This window comes from Sinohyriopsis cumingii, unplaced genomic scaffold (genome assembly GCF_028554795.1).
Source record: "Sinohyriopsis cumingii isolate HCF-2022 unplaced genomic scaffold, ASM2855479v2 utg000229l, whole genome shotgun sequence".
Lineage (NCBI taxonomy): Eukaryota > Metazoa > Mollusca > Bivalvia > Unionida > Unionidae > Sinohyriopsis > Sinohyriopsis cumingii.
Window position 1 is genome coordinate 2,664,718 of NW_028315879.1, and position 14,608 is coordinate 2,679,325.

General features: G+C 34.8%; 1 protein-coding gene across 1 annotated transcript in view; it reads left to right on the top strand.

Moving 5' to 3' along the window:
- The window catches only part of LOC149774445 (uncharacterized), a 200,648-nt gene extending 186,433 nt beyond the window's left edge, over window positions 1–14,215 (top strand). The window contains exons 2-3 of the mRNA XM_089945121.1: window positions 187–3,708; window positions 10,072–14,215. Of these exons, the coding sequence (XP_089801247.1) occupies window positions 2,872–3,708; window positions 10,072–10,434 (1,200 nt within the window). The 5' untranslated portion in view covers window positions 187–2,871 and the 3' untranslated portion in view covers window positions 10,435–14,215. The remainder of the gene's footprint in view (window positions 1–186; window positions 3,709–10,071) is intronic.
- Window positions 14,216–14,608: the final 393 nt, after the last annotated feature.

Genomic DNA, 14,608 nt, shown 5'->3' on the forward strand with positions numbered 1-14,608 from the left:
CGTGTATTACATTTGCCTAAAATATCTGCATTTTATTACCTTTTTGTAGCATGTCTACATTCGTGAGCCTTTCTCCAACATGTCTGCGTTTTTGTCTAGCCTGTCTGAATTTTATTACCTCTGTCTAAAATGTCTGCATTTTCTTAACAATATTTAACATGTCTCTTCTTTTTTTGTCGTTTACAGATGATATTTGATCTGAACCTGAGCCGGAATTGGCACATATAGACGAACAACCGATTCGAGTACTTCTTTATTCACTTGAATTAGTTTCTTTAGTAGATCGGTGACGCCTGTATGGTCAGGTGATGTCAATCATATTTAAGCGATTTAAGAGCATTTAAATGGCACGATATTTATTTATTCATTGCATGGAAATAACTTTCGAGGAATCACACGCAGGGCTGCAATATTCTAGTTGTATTGCAAAGGCAACAACTGTCTCTAACATAGCGGAAAGACGTGGTCACAAACCCGCTGTTTACATTGAAGTCTGTAGGTCTATTTATAACGAGTAGATTTGAGTGATGTGCTCTTCGCTGAAGATGGAGTGCTACCGCCGCTTGTGGTCGCAAACGCCGTCGAGGGGTCGCTAGTCGCTAGTATTGATATTGAGAACGAAGAGAGCGTATCAAATAGTGCGGCTAACATAAGCCATTCAGCACAACGGATTATTTTGCGGAAAGACGTTGTTGATTATAAATTTTCCTTTAAGTAATGATTTTCCAGGAAATGTTATAATTCTTATATGTGATCAGCGTGCAATTAAAACAAGGATTTTCCTCACCATAGGCACCACGGACATTTATCAAGAGGTGATAACTTTACTCAAATGAAAGTAAAAAGCATAACATCTATATACAAATTTCGGGCAAAATCGAGAGGGAACAAGCATCTGTTTTGAAGATATTCGAGAAATATTAATGTTAAAAAATAATTTGTTGAAGATTTTCTCAGAAGAAATTATTTGCTATTTTCGCAGCGAAGGCTGAAGGGATTACATCATAAGCCACGAATCATGGGAATGCAAATTGTGACTGTATCAAAGGTTTGATAGACGCTATAATTGTTGTATCATCATCATGAGAATAGTTAAATGCTGGCGACACGACGTGTGACTTCTACTTTAAAACTAGTATATTCGAGCTTAATACAATATTAATGCATGTATAATTATGGAACAGGACGCAAGTAACACTGAATTTCATTTGAGTTTACATCTATAGAAGACAGTACATATGATTTCAATAAATCAGTTCATTTGTACTTTTAAAAAAATAACTGAAAGTGTTGACACATCATATGTGCAATTTCTGTTCAAACAAAAGGACACCAGATTTGCTATTATTTGGTCTGAACCTTTGCGACAACTCAATAACGGCAAAGATTGACATTGTACTATAGATATTTCTTGCACGACATTCTTAACACAATTAGAGCGTACTAAACTTTGAAAATGTGTTGTCAATCGTTCCGTAGGTCAGCTATGTATATGCAACGACGGTTGATAGTAATTATTTGTCATGCAGCATAAATATCACTTATCCTTTCCTGCTTTTGGACGCAAAAGTCGTATATAATTAATAGCAATCTTCATAGGAAAGAAAAAAAAAAACGATTATGTATGTATCTTGCAGACATTTCATTTGTTGACGGTGCAGATGCATAATTTCAGATTTATGTTGACATAAGAGGTCAAAAAACACTTAGCCAAGCAGAAATATTTATTTCGTCGTTTTTGGGATTTTTATTTCTTCTTTTTCTATGTTGTTTTTTATTATGTATATTTAATACATTTCGAAGAAGCCGTTAATAGCATTTTGGTTGTGTGAAGGGCAACATCTGTTGAAAACATCGTTGAATACACGATTTTGAATACAGCACGATTTAGGTGAAGATAATTGCTAGAAAAGCTGTCATCACGTTTGTTATATTTGATTTACTGAAATGAAAAATCGCAGTTCATTCGCTTCTGCGAATACCGTGTGCTTTTGAATTTCATTATTGATAGTATCTGAGTTTTTCTTTGGTGAATTTCGTCACAATATCCTATTTTACATGACAATTGTGTCACAATATCCTATCGTATGTGACAATTTTGTCACAATATCCTATCTTACGTGGCAATTGTGATGAAGTGTCCCATTTTGCATGACAACGTTTGACATATTCGTCGACAATTACGTGGATATATTTGCTACTGGCTTTGAACAGTGCATTCAGATTCTAGTTATTCAAACAAGCCACTTCAAGACAGTGTGAACAGAAACTGACAATTGATTTACTGCGCTTGTAGAAAGAAGGTATAATGCTAGAAAACAGCACACGTACTCGGAAGTCTATTCAAATTGAATCAAAACAAGACGGCTGAGATAGATGTGCCTAGATATTTTACACTTTTGCTTTAAACTTATATCATGGACCAGTCAACCTGACATTTATTACTCCTCGTTGCTTGAAATATTGATCTTCGTGGAAACTGTTAAAGGTGAACCCACAAGTGTGGCGTCAACATTGAAATATATACTGGACTTTTACTCTACAATACAAGTTTTAAAAGGTTTATCATCAAATACGTGATGCTCATTACAACTGCGTTTCTTTGAGGATTCAGTTTGAAAAGTAAAGCATGAACATTTGCTTACATATGACCGAGTACCTATAAATGGTGCCTTCTTCGACGTAATCGCAATTATCCAATCATTGTTTGTTGTATTTCTTTTCAGAATAACGCAATCCGTAACTTTAAATAATATCATTGTTTGTGTGTAGAGAGCACGCGTTCAGCTTTTATATATTTCATACATTCTAAGCTATTTCTGTACTCTGCTTATCTCTTTATAACACTATTTTCGAATTTTTAAAAAAATAATGGAAGAACCCGATACAATCGCAGTCTTGGTGATGTTGTCATTTCTAAGTGTACTGGGAACAATTGGGAATGCCACAGTTCTATACATATACCTGACAAAAAAGGACAAATCCACCGCTGGTGTATTCATAATGACACTCGCCGGGACAGATTTTCTAACGTGCCTTGTAATTGTACCGTATACCGAGATTGTCATTTATTTGCAGTATAGATTGCTGTATGATCTACCATGCAAAATCTACATGTTTCTCATTACCTGCAATGTTCCATTTTCTGCGTTTATCATGGTTGCAATAGCGATTGATCGCTACTTTTGCATATGTCATCCATTTGCACATGCCATCAATCTGAAGAGAGCCAAATTGGTTGTGCTTCTTCTGATCTGCTTCGCTTCGACGCTTGGACTGATCACTGCGATGATGCACAGTGTTTACGACCTGGTTCCGTGGATAGAACAGGCAACAGAGTCGAATGTAACTTCTGTTTCAAACAACACATTCCATTCGTATGAAAATTCATTCTGTAATAAAAGCAGCGTTGGATGCTCAAATATGACTTGGACAACGAATGCCGTTATTTCTGGAGACGCAACACCAAGATCTACATTGAATTCCGTTCCAACCTTGAGATACAACGTTGAATATGTCGGAGTATGCATTCCATCCGGAATATTAATTGGAGAAACATTCAGGGAAATTTATCAGAAGGTGTACGCAGGGTTTTACTTGATGTCCTTTATTGCAGTGCTAATTCTATATGGTATGATCTACAGAGCCATTCACAAGCACAGAGTAAAGAAGAGCAAACGCAAAAAGTCCAATTTATATCCGTCACAGGTGAGCATGACAATCTCTAAAATCATATGCATTCTACACAAACACTAGTCTTCTTCCCAAGTGCGTCTAGTTGAATATATGCCAAAAAGAAATTTATTGCGGTATAATGCATTTACAGTGAAAAAGTCATTTAAAAAAATTTCGAGACAAAAATAAGACGAATATGTGGCAAACGCAATATATATATATATATATATATATATATATATATATATATATATATATATATATATATATATATATATATATATATTGCGTTTGCCACATATTCGTCTTATTTTTGTATATATATGATCTGCATTTCATTTCTATACGGTAATTAGATTATTTAAAAATTTAATATATTAAATTTGGGCTAAAATATAGCAAATGGCCAGTAGATATGGAATACATATGGCATATTCCACCTCCCACTCAATGTTTATATTACCTCCTTATCCCATAAAGCATAAACTTCCTCGACAACCTTATTGTAACTACACTAAATTATATTTGAGCTCTTCGACAGCCTAAGACAACGTCCCTCGGCACCTTAATGTAACTGTACTAAAGTCATTTTAAATCCCACGACAGCCTTATTTTTACTGAACTAAATTCTAATTTAGTCCCCCGACAGCCGTATTGTAATTGTAGTAAATTATATTTAAGACCTTGGGCAGCCTTATTGTAACTGTACAAATAAAATCCCTCGACAGCTGTATTGTAACTGTACATCCGAAATCCCTCGACAGCCTTATTGTAACTGTACAACCAAAATCCACCGGCAGCCTTATTGTAATGTACTAAACTCCTTAAACTCCTCGACAGCCTTATTGTAACTGTGCAACCAAAGTCCATCGACAACCTTATTGTAACTGTACTAAACTTTATTTCACAACGGCTCAGAGGAAAGCAGTTAGTTGAAGCTAATTATCTTAATAGCGTTGAAGCTAACTTTGACATTATCAGTTAGAACCATTTCCGCAATCATATATATCCAAAATTATTATTGACTGATATTTAAACAATCGTTTCCTATTCATGAATTGCATGAAAATTGTATCACGAAATCCTCTGTACGGTAGTTACGTTTGAATCTAGGTCCCCATTTGTAGATATAAAAAGCGGAGAATTTTGTGATTAAGCGTTATTTAAAATGCACAATTAGATGTATACAGATGCTCGTTCCATGTGCTGGGTCCAATCAATGCAGCTTACATACTCATTTATTCCATATACCCACCCCACATTTTCTTGCTACTTTTTAAATGGAACATATGTATTTACGTACTAAATTCGATTTGGTTGCATGTCCAAAATGCACTGTATTGGTTGGGATAGTAAATAAATATAGAGTGACGCACATCTTGTATACAATTTCAGCATAGTATAAATTCATTTACAAAGACAGATATGTAAAAGGATTCTAACCAAACATAATTCCTTACTTTCCACCATATCCAAATATTACGATTTGTTAAATGTCAGTATCATATTCTTCGCTGAAATGACAATTAAATTTGATGAATTTAGAAAACGTTTCCAGGCATGCTTTTTTAGCTATGCATTTTTCAATGATGGCGTCAACGATAATTTGTCCGTCCAGCCGTTCATATCTACATATTACCTTTACTTTGTCTGTCAGCGCGTCTGGACAATTACGTCAAAATTATGGAATGACTGTTAAGATAGGAAGAATAGATGTCCGAACTCAGTCTTGCTTGCGAAGCGCGCGGTGATACGCATCACTAATATACCACTATTACAATAAATACGGTCAGAATGGGGTATAGAATTCGTGATGGTCTAACGACAAACTGAACTAGTTTTGCTTCTTGTGTAGTATTGTTTCTTTCTTTAAACTATGTTTCAGATAAAGGTTAATATTTGTCATTGTTTTTAGAATACTAAACTTAGCAAATCTGAACACATTTGAGACCACTTAAAGTGCCGTTCACCATATAAAATATAAGGTCTTCGAAACTCGATAGATCATATATAAAACACAGTTTCTTTTGGTTGTTAACAAACCATTCTAGCTCTTAATGTAGACTGCTCTCTCTCTCTCTAGCAAGAAAAATAATACCTTGTCCTGGAAAGTTTTCTCGCACACTCACAGATGCTTTCATATTCATATATATATATATATATATATATATATATATATATATATATATATATATATATATATATATATATATATATATATATATATATATATATATATATATATATATGTATGTATGTATATATATATATAAATTGAAACAAAAACGGATGCAGGCCAGACAAATTGGTACGGACACAATGTTATGAGGATAAAATATCATTGACGAAAAGGTACTCGTATTAAATTTCAGTTTACTTAATTGGTTTGATTCTAGTATCACTTGCCGCAGATTTTGAACTAGAGGCGATTCCAAAACAAATTCTAAACTAGCAACAATCACCGGTTGTATTTTTTATTTTAGTCAGCGCATATGCCGGAAATTGCAGTCAGAAGGTGCATCTGGACTTGACGGTAGTTAGCCTCATTTCACACCTCATACCAAACGACTTCTCCCCCTCGAGACTTTCAATTCAATTCTAAAACCAATATTACAGGGTCCTCGACAACTTGCCGCACAGCAGCATTGCAATCCAGGGTTGGCTCCATGCCTTAAATAATGTCGTTGGTCTTGCCCACCCGATGACGACAAAACTCGCGTGCAAACTGCAACAGAAGCAGCATAGCACACAACTTCTTCGTCATCAATTGGCGTTGGGAGTGCAGGCTGGAAATAAGAAGAAAACTTACATACGCATCAACGAAGAGCTGCACACGTTGATGTCCGACTACAACAATCGAGATCCAGTTGTATTTCTAGGAGACATTTCGCGTGTTCTCAATTATTAATTTTGTCTGATAATTTGTATCATATTAACCATTAGCTAATTAATGCCATATGGAATAAATAATTAGTCTTTAAAGTTTGTAACCGTGAGTTTAAAAAAAAAAATTAATTTTTTCTTTATATTACTCCATCTTGACTCTAGGCAAATATTTTTTTAAAAAGAATTTATGTTAAACTCAACACATTAAGAATTTATTGTTGTCTGTGCAATTTGTGTCATGCATATCGTCCAGTAATAAACACCGTTTTGTCGATGCCATATTGTCTGTGACATTTTATCCTCGCAATATTTTTTTCTGCACCATAGTGTCCGCGACATTTCGTCCTCGACACGTTTGTCCTAGTAACTCCATGAAGCTTATGCAATATAGCTATCTCGGGGAAAATAATTAGGTTGCATTCTGCTCTGCAAACCTACACTGGAAGGTAATAAACGGTGACACACTGGGATGGTATGCTCTAAAAATCATGAGTTTGTCTTCACGTGTTATATTGTTCATTCACAAGGGAGACCGCTTGTTGTAGTATATAACATCTGTCTGGTCAATATTTCGGTTTTTGTATTTTTTTTTTCCGCTCGTAACACAGGTTCTCTGCGATTTGTATATTTGGACCATCACGGTTCTTTCTAAGAAATTGAAATATATCTCAGTGATTCCTACGCTGTGCGTGTGCGTGTGAGTGTGTGTGTGTGTGTGATTTTTATTTTTAACGTACCGTTAACAAGATGCTAACGCTATATTTGTCGAATTGCATAAATAGTTCCATGGTTAGTCGGCATGGTCTGGCATAGCCGTTCTCTACGGTCTGTAAAACTGACCGAGAAGTTTTGACTGTCCTCTCTGGTAATAGGAAATTTGAATTGATATTTGATACCTAAACTGAATCCATCTCTCTCTCTCTCTCTCTCTCTCTCTCCTATATATATATATATATATATATATATATATATATATATATATATATATATATATATATATATATATATACATATTTTTTTTTTTTTTTCAAGGAATGTAAATTGACTTCAAGTTACAATCACAGTAGAAGCATCCCCTTCTCTAACATTGTTGATGGAATCGATCGGTGAAAGTTACTTTATTATATGTTACGTTACTCCCGAACGGCGTTAAGTTAAAAATTGGCAGGTGTGGTATCCTGTTTCACTTATGTATGGTGTAGACACAGAATATCCCTATCGTACGGTTAAAGTAATACACCCAGACAATATGCATGGAAATAATCTTTGGTCGGGATTGTAATTGCCATGTGTCGATCATGTACGTGCTTTATCGTATTCCAAGGAAGTATATATTAAAGATAAAGGCGTCTGAGACCAAATAATTAGAAGATTATAAGTGAAAACTGCATGCCACTGGAGTAAGAAGTCAGAAGACCCTCATTGGTTAACGCAGATATAAATCTGTCAAATGGACAAACAAGGGAAATCGAAATATCCCCTACTAAAATTGCGGGATGTCAAAAGAAAATATAAAGGAATGTATGCTTTTATGGGTAGGTGTATCAGCTTGCCGATATAGTCACAAATTTAATCGAGTCAAAAAAGGGACACAGATAAAGTAAAGTCATACTTGGAGCTATATTTCCCACAAAAAAAGTGAGGAAAATCATCATATGTATGATAATTTATTCTGGATATCAAACAAGAATCTCGCCTAGTTGGCCTGTGAGAACACATGTCTGTTGTTCTCTATCTTTTTCTGAACACAAAACTTGATTTTTCCAGTTCTAATTGTCTCTTTTTATTGTTTATTGTATCCATTATATGCACCACAGCAAACGCATGGACCCGTGCTAAGATGTCTTTGCATATAAACCCTTCTCACATAACATTATCGGCAGCCATATTGTTAACACCGTCAGAGACCTAATGATGATTTTAAGTGAGGTTGGGAAATTCTTTAACAATCTTTCACTGTTAACATATTTTTAGAAACAACACATAATCTGTATGACGGCAAACTCACGTTCCGTCAGTATCTATATTTCCGATTTATGTTATGATTTGAGTATTTATACCTTACATAAAACGGCTAATTTATAGGACCTTTTACCTGATAAACTGACAGTCTGCCCACCATTGAGATGCAATGGGCACAAAACGCATCTCCTTGGGACCTTAGTCGGAATTGGTTAATACATGTTTTAGCGAAATATATCGAAATTGAATTGGTTTTAGTAGAGTTCACGTGCCATTTCCACTGCATGATTGCATAAAAGCCACGATGACGTCAAAGTAGTGCAAACTCAAATCTCAAATGAAAATAAAATCCATTTCCTTGAAGTATTTAGGCTAGAGGTTAGGTGTTTTAGCTTTTAACATGAGGGTTTTTAAATGCGTTAGTTGTTTTTCTTACTTTCAATGGTGAGGTATCTGTTTTAATTATATCTCGCAACCAGATATCTGTGCAATAAGTTCTCAGCGTATAAAACGACGCGGAATGTTTTATGAAGGCCATTCACTAAAAATATACGTATCTTTTTGGATAGCTACTCTTCCGTTTTGGAAACAAAGTTTTACTCTTAACAGATCGCGGTAGTTAGGATTTCAGAAATCATGTCGTATTAATTTGAATATAATGTAAAATTTAGTATTCACCGACAATGAGGAACATTAACTTACTTGTTTCATTTGAGCAATTTTAGTGCTGTATTTTATGTTTAAAATATTTCTTTACCTGCTAATTATGCATAATAATTGTTCATAAAGGTAATAGAAATACAGTATTGGTAAACAGATGTCTCTCAATACGTCCAAAAAATACCCAGAACCACGTCAGTGTTACTAAAGAGACAAATAATTAAATTATCAAACTTGATTTGATCTGCAGTTTACAAATGTTTTTGCAAATATAAATAAATTCGACATAAATAATTGATTAGTACACATACCTGTGTAAAGGAGATAACAATTCTTCTCGTAATTATAGCATCACAAATAAAGGGTTTACAGACATATCGTTACAACTAATATCCTCACGTCTTCTTAGGCGTAACTGCCGGAGACTTGCCAAATAAGGCCAAGTGATCTCATTCGCAGCTTCGAAGTTAATCAAACGAATCTAACCTCAAATAGATTCCTATAGCCACCATTATAGCCACCTCAGCTATTTACCAAACATCGAATTATGTTTTCATTCGCAATTTATCAGTCAATGCTACAGTCAATCCTATCTTAAAAATAATCGCATTTGTCCAAATGTAGCACAGTTTCTTTATACGAAGTCATTTCTAGCAAACAAAATGTACGCCTGCCTGTAACATGGTATGGCAACATTAATCAGAAACATGATGTTATCTTGCAAAAATAACGGAAGTGTTCCAAATGAGGTACTCCTTCCAGTTTCCGGACTAATCTCAATAACATTGCGTAATTCTGTCAGTTTTGGTGAGACATCATACGATCTATTGAATATAGTTACTCCACATGAATGTTGGTAGTAGCTTTATTATAACTTTTTTTTTCCAGACCGATTTCACCCTCGTGGAAACTCAGACAACGATGACAACGCACGCTAATGGCACAGAAATGGTGGATCTGAAGCCTCAGCCAACTCCAGAACAGCGCGAGAGGAAGCGGAAGGCGAGTCGGCTGACATTAAGGGAGAAAACTCTGTATGCGAACATTCGAACTGCAGCGATTTTATTTGTAGTGACTATTGTATTCCTTATTGCGTTTCTACCTGCGTGGCTGATGGCACATAGAATTATTTCTTTTCATATGGTCGTATTTTACATGTATTTTGTTTACAACGTGGCGAATCCATTTATTTATGCTTTCATGAATAAGTCCTTTAGAGATGACTTGCGGCGGCTTCTGAAGATGCAGTGATTTTGTAACTTTCCTGAACGATTGGAATTCTGCTCATAAATTTATTTGAGAGCCTCGTATCAATAAAGAACCTGGCTATTCCAAAGGTTAGGGTTTTTATCAAGATTTTATCAAGGGTCATTTATTGTTTATTATTACAAAATATACAATTTAAAGTTCTTGTCATGTAAATCATTATATAATATTAGGCTATAGTTTTCTTCTGACATTGAAAAATTCCAAGATATTTTACAGTGCAGCACCTGATTATCATTCAGATTTCTATCGAAGCAGACGACACATTGTGATTATCATTCAGATTTCTATCGAAGCAGACGACAAATTGCCGCCTGAAAATCTAAGCACTCACTCTGTGTCGAAGAAACAATTGATTGTACTAGTCATCTCTCTTCATACTCCTGATATAGGTATTTCTTGAAAACTATTTTATATCTGACGGCTATTTGGCACAAAGTGCGCTCCTTTGTTTTATAAAAGAATCGATTGAAAAATATATTATAGTAGTTGTAACATAGTGATCAACATGACTGTTGACGTTACAGTGTATCTATGTTACAATGTATCTATGTTACAATGTATCTTTGTTACAATGTATCTATATAAGTATGTAAATATTCCTAGTTGTACATGGGTAGCTTATATGCTTAATATTGTTATCGAAGCTTTAACTGAATGATTGAATCTTAAACTTTTCTGGCGTTCATAAAATATGCTTGATGAGCACATTTATCGGACGTACAGAAAATATAATGCTTGATGATTATAATTATCGGACGTACAGAAAATACCATGCTTGATGCGTACACTTTCGGGTCGTACAGAACATATAATGTTTGATGAATACACTTATCGGACGCACAGAACATATAAAACTTGATGAGTAGACTTATTGGACGTACAGAAAATATAACGCTTGCTGAGTACACTGATCGGACGTATAACACTATTATGCTCGAAGAGTGCACTTATCAGACGCACAAAAAATATATTGCTTGATAATTACACCTATCGGACGCACATAAAATGTAATGCTTGATGAGCGCACTTATCGGACACACAGGAAATATATTGCATGATCAGTAAACTTATCGGACGGACAGAAAATATCATGCTTGATGTGTACATTTATCGGACATACAGAAAATAGCGCCGAGTGGTCTAAAGCAGTCTCCATTAAAGATCACTGCTATCTCATCTCTGTCTGCGTGGGTTCGAGTCTCAGATTCGGCCAGTGTGGGTATGTGAGAAAGCTTGCCAGTAGCTTCTCGTGGGTCGGTGGTTCTTTCCGTGGTTTTCTCGGGTTCTTCCTCCGCCATTAATACTGGCCGCCATGCATAGCCTATCGTGTGCCGAAAAATGGCGTTAAACCCCATAACAACAACAACAACAACAGAAAATAGCATGCTTGATGAGGGCACTTATCGGACGTACAGAAAATACAATGTTTGATGAGGATACTTACCAGACCCATAGAAAATACAATGCCTAATGAGTACACAATGAATACATACAGCAAATTTGACGTTTGATGCGTACACTTCTAAGACATACAGAAAATACAATGCCTGATGAGTGCACTTATCGGACGTACAGAAAGTTTAACGAATGATAAGTACATTTGACGAAAGAGCTCAAATTATCATATCATATTAGTACCATTTTTTTTTACAGTTGTAGAATATTTTGAGTTTAAACTGGACAATTCTGTGACAAGGAAGGTAAAAAAGGTTTCTTTGCGGTAACTCTCTTTCACTGATGGTGTAACCAGTTGTAATGAATATAGATGTGTTGTATATTTTTGTTGTATAACACTTCAAACGTTATTGGTTTTGTGCTAGTAAATACAAACCATGGATTATCCACACACTGTTCGGAAAATGTCAAGAAAATAACATTAAAGGCTGTGGGATGATACACAGAATATACTAAATATTACCCATGGAAGAGATGTAAAGCACATTATTATGTGTCACTCAAATGCAAACATATTAGCATGAGTCAATTAAGAAATAGAGCGTAAAACGCATTACAATGAGTCACTCAAACAGGTGGATGTAAAACACATTACCATTAGGTCATCCAGTAGGCGGATGTAAAATAAATTACCATGAGTTAATCCACCAGAAGGCGGGTGGGTGTAAAACATATAACCATGAGTTAACCAAGCAGGCGGATGGTACACTCATTACTTTCTGTCAATCAAGGGGTGTCAAGCATGTGACTCTAAGTCACTCAACAGTTTTATGTAAACACATTACCATGAATTACTCAAGGTGTGTGGGTGAAAAACTAAAGCAGAGGGGTGTAAAATTAGCTAGTGTAAGTTGTTTAAACAGGCAGATGTAAAACTCATTGCCACGAGTTACTACTCAAGCTGGAGATTTAAAACATGTTACCTTTACTTACAGTAAGAGGAAGTGGAACATGTTATCATGAGTTACACAACCGGAGTGATGTAAGACATATCACGATATGAACTCCTGACCAAAGGTCAGTCAAGCGCAGGGATGTAAATGAAGATACTAGTAAATAATGATGACTAGAAGATGAACAAATGTTATTGTTTTTCAAAACAAATATGCGAAAAACTGTGACGTGAGAGTTTCCAGATGTAAAAAATCGGAGTTGTACATTACCTGGATCATGTTTTCCAGGAATTTCCTGATATTTTTGGTCAAGTATTCGTCAATCTGCAGGTGTGTTCTACGAGCATTGTTGAAGCTTCCTGTAAATGTTTATAAATTAAGGTCTGGTCTTATCTGATATTGTGCCACGTCTATGCTCCAAATTGTCAGTCTTATTTTATATTTTTCACGTATATAGTTATAATTAAGGCCAGCTCTTGTATTTTTGTATGGATTGTTTATTGTATCCATTATATGCACCACATTTGTTTAATTTATACCTGCTTTGTTTGTTGTAGTTGAAATTGGTACCTTTTCTGTCTGAATTTAACTTGATCAAGTCCGACAACAGCTGTTAAGACTTAACTTTAAATTAACTAATTAATGTTGGTAAATTAAATTCAAAGCCAGTTTAACAGTATAGCAAATCAATCGGTGTGTATGTTTATCGGAAGTGTTGTTATTATAAAGGACTGCAGTGAAACCGACTGTTGGCTACATCCCTTGAGACTATGGTTTCGTTTTATTGACTAAAATGATTTTATGCGATTTAAGATAATTCGTGAGGCTGAACTGAGATTGTTGAATTAGAAATGTTTACGATAATCCATGTGAAAGAACTCAAAAATATATTTATTATGTGAATGTTAAGTATGATGAACCAGTAAACCTGTTACAATGTACGCGTCAATCAATATGAGGTGCACCGGTTGATAACACTTCCTATCCACTCTAATAAACTTAAATAATATTATATTATATTATATTATATTATATTATATTATATTATATTATATTATATTATATTATATTATATTATGGTATGGTATGTTATGTTATGTTGTGTGTTGTTCTATTAATATGAAAAAATGACAATAGTGAATAATGTTCTTAGTCAAATTGTGACAGCTTTCGATATTTTGAAAACATTAGTTGATAGAAAAGCTATTTGTCAAGTACGATTTTCCCCCTTAAACAACATCGTTTGCTTTTTACGTGAATGTGTGTGGTATAATCATTGTGTTGATGTAATGGTGTTTGTGAATATTTGGGATTATGTCCTCATGGACAAAACATTCCTACTGTCGGTAATTTCGATATTTTTCATCTTTCGCTTCTTTTAATTCTAAATAAAGAAACATTTGACAAAAATGAAATTGTCTTCTTATATTGTGATATACTTTCGATGTAGAGTGACATTTAAGATTAGGATAATGTGACTGGGTGGGACATGATAAATGTATGCGGCATGATGCCCCCAGTGTAGCTAAATGACTGAAATGTTGTTAAAGCTACGTTAAAAATTGAAATCACATATGCACAAAAGACCAAACGTTGCATGGAAAATACCATGGATCTTGAGCGTACTGATCACCATACGGTGCTAGAAATATATCATATATGTGACGTTTGTGGTGCAAATGTATGCAGGAAACAAACGAACGTTCCTTCCAGGTCCATTATGTTTCATGAAAAGGGACATACATCCTTTTAACACTTCATGATTTGATTTCACTGTTTAACAAACGTACTTACATGTTGATCTGAAG